This window comes from Rhinatrema bivittatum, chromosome 4 (assembly GCF_901001135.1).
Source record: "Rhinatrema bivittatum chromosome 4, aRhiBiv1.1, whole genome shotgun sequence".
Lineage (NCBI taxonomy): Eukaryota > Metazoa > Chordata > Amphibia > Gymnophiona > Rhinatrematidae > Rhinatrema > Rhinatrema bivittatum.
Window position 1 is genome coordinate 83,998,837 of NC_042618.1, and position 6,000 is coordinate 84,004,836.

A 6,000-nucleotide genomic window follows, 5' to 3' on the forward strand; every position below is an offset into this window, starting at 1 on the left:
TACACGCTAGGAAATTGTCTATTTATTTATTATGAACTTTTATATACCGACATTCGTGGGAAACATCATGCCGGTTTACAAAAAACTAGATAGTAAGAATTACAATGAACTGGGGGAGAGGAAATGAGGAAGCAGGCTGGAAAGGAAGAGAAGGAAGAGGTAGATGGAACTGAGAGAGAGGGAGAGAGAAAAAATAGGAACAATGCCTGAGGGGGCTACCGGCATCAGAAAACTTATTATGTAACAAATTACATCAGATAAACTTATAATGGAGTAAATTACAAATTATACCAAGGGAAAGGTATAGTATAAGTCTTGGGAGAAACGTAAATAAGAGAGATAGTAACCATATACAGTTTATGAAAAATTACAAAAGATTACAATACGGTGCCATACTGAAGGACAATGTGGAGCGGAGGGCAGTAAAGGGGGGGAGCAGTGGGGGGGGGGGGGGGGGGGAGAAGGGGCTGTAGAGAGGGGTAAACGTGCTCTACCAAAGTAGTGAAACTAGCTATGTTTGGTTCAAGTCAGGGTAGGTCTGTTTGAAGAGGCAGGTCTTGATTCCTTTTTTGAAGTTGCGTATGGTTGGCTCCAGACGGAGGTCGGTGGGTAAGGAGTTCCAGAGGGAGGGGCAGCAATGGAGAAAGCTCTTGCTCTGGTGAAGGCGTGGTGTGCGGTTTTGAGGGAGGGGGTAAGGAGAGTGCCTGCAATGGCAGTTCTGGTGGGGAGGTTGGATGAACGGAAGCGTGGCATTTCCTCGAGCCAGGAGTAATTATGATTGTATAGCGAGGTGTGTAGGATGGTAAGGGTTTTGTTCTGGATGCGGAAAGGAATAGGTAACCAGTGCAGGTCCTTTAGAATGGGGGTGATGTGGTCAGCAGATTGTGATAAATTGCAGGAGGACCTTATGAGACTGGAAGATTGGGCATCCAAATGGCAGATGAAGTTTAATGTGGATAAGTGCAAGGTGATGCATATAGGGAAAAATAACCCATGCTATAATTACACAATGTTGGGTTCCATATTAGGTGCTACAACCCAAGAAAGAGATCTAGGTGTCATAGTGGATAATACTTTAAAATCGTCGGCTCAGTGTGCTGCGGCAATCCAAAAAGCAAACAGAATTTTGGGAATTATTAGAGAGGGAATGGTGAATAAAACAGAAAATATCATAATGCCTCTATATCGCTCCATGGTGAGACCGCACCTTGAATACTATGTACAATTCTGGTCGCCGCATCTCAAAAAAGATATAATTTTATTTATTTATTTATTTATTTAGGGATTTTTATATACCGCAGTACGTAAAAAGATACATCACCGCGGTTTACAATAAACAATAATTAGCAACAGGCTTTACAGACAGTAAACCATAAATTAATATAATGTTTTACATACAAGAATGATATTGGATGTAACTAAAAATCATTTACGAACCAACACAAAACCTTAGAACATAAAAGTCAATAATAGAGCTGATAGTAACCACAGGAACTAAATTGAACAAAGGAATATTCTATTATTTTAAAACTAATTGAAAGATCATAATCAGGGATAGTGCGGGAGAACAGGGAGAGGATTAAAATAGGGGGAAAAAATATAGGGTCGTAGGGACAAGGAGCAGGGAGTTAAAGGGGGTAGAATATTAAAAGGCATTTCGGTTTAATCGGATATCATAGTGTGAAGGCTTGTTCAAACAACCACGTTTTGAGTCCTTGCTTGAATTTTTTATGGCAGTGTTCCTGACGCAGGTCAGTGGGCATCTTGTTCCATAAGTTAATTCCAGCTATGGAGAAAGCGCGGTCTCTTATGGTAACGTGTTTGATATGTTTCATTGGCGCAGATGCAAGTTTAGCTTGATGGATATTTCTTATTGGTCTCTTAGAGGTTCGAAAAACGAAATGCTCCGAGAACCATTGCATCTCTTGATTATGGACTGACTTATGAATAAGGGAGAGTACTTTAAAGATAATCCTAGATGCTACAGGAAGCCAATGCAGGAACATGAGAGCAGGTGTAATGTGATCATGGTAGCGGGGTATTAGTGATTAATCGTGCTGCAGCGATCTGTAGCATCTGGATAATTGCGATGGAGAAGGTACAGAGAAGGGCTACCAAAATGATAAAGGGGATGGAACAACTCCCATATGAGGAAAGACTGAAGAGGTTAGGGCTGTTCAGCTTGGAGAAGAGACGGCTGAGGGAGAATATGCTAGAAGTCTACAAAATCATGAAAGGACTTGAACAAGTTAATGTAAATTGGTTATTTACTCTCTCAGATAATAGAAGGACCAGGGCGCACTCCATGAAGTTAGCAAGTAGCTCATTTAAAACAAATTTAGACTCTTGTTAAATGGTTGTTCAAGTTGTACCCCTGGTTACATGTAAACCGATTTGATATGAATTTTATTCATGAATGTCGGTATAGAAAAGTGTTAAATAAATAAATAAATAAATAAATAAAAAGAAGAAAACTCTTTTCATGAGTGCATAGTTAAGCTCTGGAATTAATTGCCAGAGGATGTGGTTACAGCAGTTATTGTGACTGGGTTTAAAAAAGATTTGGATAAGTTCTTAGAGGATAAATCCATAAACTGCTATGACGGTAATTAATAAGCAGTAGTAGCTTGTGATCTATCTAATGTTTGGGTACTTGCCAGGTACGTGTGACTTGTATTTGCCACTGTTGGAAACAGGATACTGGGATTGATGGGCCTATGGTCTGACCCAGTATGGCATATCTTATGTTCTTTTCCAGGGCACATCCGTCTCACCTACTTTGGCCAATGGACTGAAGTGGAACCGCAGTGCTACAGTGGAGCCCTGGAAGACCTTTACGCTGCCCCAGGTAAGAACCCATCCCAATCGCCAGCCTATCATGATGCTCCCGCGTCCTCTCTCTCTGTACATTAGGTAATAGTAGACAATTACAGGTTCTGGTGTTGTTTGAGATGGTGCTAGATCATTTTCGCATCTCCAGGCTCTCATGATGCTCCCGCATCCTCTCTCACTCTGTCGCTCTCTCTCTGTACATAAGGTAATAGTAGACAGTTACAGGTTCTGGCGATGTCTGAGGTGGTGCTAGATCATTTTCACATTTCCAACCTCTCATGATGCTTTTGAGTCCTCTCTCTCTCTCTGTACATTAGGTAATAGTAGACAGTTACAGGTTCTGGTGATGTCTGGGGTGGTGCTAGATGATTTTTACATCTCCAGCCTCTCATGATGCTCCTGAGTCCTCTCTCTCTCTCTGTACATAAGGTATTAGTAGACAATTACAGGTTCTGGTGATGTCTGAGGTGGGTGCTAGATCATTTTCACATCTCCAGCCTCTCATGATGCTCCCACGTCCTCGCTCTCTCTCTGTACATTAGGTAATAGTAGACAATTACAGGTTCTGGTGATGTTTGAGATGGTGCTAGATCATTTTCACATCTCCAGCCTCTCATGATGCTCCCACGTCCTCGCTCTCTCTCTGTACATTAGGTAATAGTAGACAATTACAGGTTCTGGTGATGTTTGAGATGGTGCTAGATCATTTTCACATCTCCAGCCTCTCATGAGGCTCCTGCATCCTCTCTGTTACACTCCGTGGCCACAGATGGCTGCGACCGCTGCTGCTCACCTCTCATTTTACTGCTTGGCTCCGTTGGGCGACCTCGCACCCTCTGCCAGCTACCACCGGCCTTCCGGCCTCCGTTCCCGGGCCTACATGAGCAGCATGGACGCTGCCGACCGTCATTTTACCCTCGGGGTTCACTAGGCGCGCGCACGTGCTTCCCGACCTGCTTTAACCACGTCATGGCGGGAACCTCAGGGGCCAGTGGACATCACTCACCTTCGATATTTAAGCTCGCCAGTCCAGGCAGCTGGCGACTTGGCAACGAGTTCACTTGCTGTATCTACCTGTTCTCACTTCAGCATTGTTCCGGTTCCTGCTTCCATGGTGTGAGAGTATCGGGTAACCGCTCCTCGGGGGTCCTCCTTCGTCTCTTGGTTATCCGGTCCTCTGAGGGCCTGTCACCCGGACCCCTGCCTGCTTCGTTTCCCGAGGTTTTTCTACAGAACTACTACTGGTCTTCAGTCGCTGTGAGTACCACGCGTGGAACCCTGTTGTGATATCTAGGTGGGAAACCTCTCCGGTGTACCCCGCACTTCGGACCATTGCCGTGATTCATTAGAGGAGCCACTTCTGGGTCTACCCTGCTCTGTGGACCCGCGCTGTGATAGTGTTAGAGGAACCCTTGCCGGTTTACCTCGCTCTGTGGACCACTACCATGATCTCCCATCGAGGATCCCTCTGGTGTACCATCTCTATGTACCCAGTGTAACTTCAGTGACTGTAACTTTCTCCCAGCACCTCCGCTCCTCGGGTAGGCCCGCAGCTATTGCCTGACTCCAGTCATAGCTAAGCCTGACATCAGCTTCTGCGCTGTCGCTCCGTGGCCCGCCTCCTGGAGTCACCCTCTCTTTCTCCATCTCCACCTCTGCTGTATATCATCCTGCAGCCGAGACTCGCCTCCCGACGGTGAGGCTCAGCAGGGCTCCTCCCCTGGGTGGTACCACCTCTCACCTCGCCAAAGGACCCATATACTTACAAATCCTAACACTCTCTCTCTCTCTCTCTCTCTGTACATTAGGCAATAGTAGACAGTTACAGGTTCTGGTGATGTCTGAGGTGGTGCTAGATCATTTTCACATCTCCAGCCTCTCATGATGCTCCCGTGTCCTCTCTCTCTCTGTATATTAGGTAATAGTAGTTCCCTGTACGTACCCGGATCAGTCCAGACTCTTGGGTTTATGCATCCGTGGCAGCAGATGGAAAAAGAGAAAGTTAAACTGAAACTGTTTTATAAGCACTGGTGCCAGCTGTAGTTCCTCACCATTTCTCTGTCTCCAGCAGATGGTGGCTGGTGCATACACCTGCAGTTTCTGTCTTTTTTCTCCTTTTTGTCTTTTTCTTATTTTTGTCCTCATTTTTTCTTAGGAACCTTTCTCCCAGGGGGGTGTGGTTCCCATCGGCAACCCCTCCCTGTTTGGTTGAGGTGGACGAGCTGGAGGTCAGTGACCTTTTTGTACCCTCACTCCAGTGTGATCTGTGGGGTGCAAATCTAGTGGTCCAGATCCTTCCCCTTCACGAGGCCTCCTAGGAGGCTTTTTGGGCTCTGGTCAGCTGCTTTTCAGGATTTTCTCTCTCCTTTTTTTTCCTTCAGGCTGAGCTGAAGCTGGACAGCTCCCCTCAGCCTTAGGAGAGGAAAGTTCCTGTTCTCTTAGTAAAGTTTAAAAAAAAAAAAAGAAACAAAGTCCAGAGCAGGGCAGGAAGCAGCTGGAGCTGAGTGGTGAGTTCTTTGGCTTCTTGGTCGAGGGGAGCGTTCTGGGCCAACCACGTGATGGTTCCGGGCCGAGCCTGCCTCGCATGTGGCGCGGTTTCTTCACGCTTAAGCAGGCTCTTTCTGCTTCATGTATTTCGGGCGGTGAAGAGTCGTCTCTTTCTCCCCAACCCGTGAAACGTCAGCGACTCGGGGCTGCCTCTGCGCCCCTATTGCTTCTGCCGGGGAAAGTTTCTCCCGCACCGGGCCCTCGGGCTCCGACGGCGGCCATCTTAGCTTCCCCAGCATTAGAGGGGTTGGGGGATTCCCCCCGCCCCCCCCGCGGCTTTCCCCAGTTCCCTTGGGCCCAGGGAGCACAGGAGAGGCTGTGCCTAACGTTTTTTCACAGTCAGGGACCGACAGGCCTGCAGCATCAGCCCCCTGCGGGTTCCCCCAGGAATTTGTTTTATTGCTTCACCACGCATTTTTGGCGCAGCAGGAGGGTCTGGGGCTTCAGGTAGAGCTGCCCCTCCCCCTACATCCCCTAACATCCCGAGTCAGGTGGCTGGCCCTGTTCGAGCCAGGGGTGTTTGTCCCCCGGGGTTCAGTGTCTGTTGGGGCTCCCTCGCGCGGATGGCAATAGGGCAGATTTGTTCGGGTCCCAGGGACTCTGGGGCGATGGTAGGGACTC

The 6,000-nt window shown here is 47.3% G+C and overlaps 1 protein-coding gene across 1 annotated transcript in view; it reads left to right on the top strand.

Moving 5' to 3' along the window:
* Positions 1-6,000, top strand: part of RPS6KL1 (ribosomal protein S6 kinase like 1) — a 152,991-nt gene that overhangs the window by 101,279 nt on the left and 45,712 nt on the right. Inside the window, exon 9 of the mRNA XM_029598423.1 lies at positions 2,759-2,848. Coding sequence (XP_029454283.1) covers positions 2,759-2,848 — 90 coding nt within the window. The remainder of the gene's footprint in view (positions 1-2,758; positions 2,849-6,000) is intronic.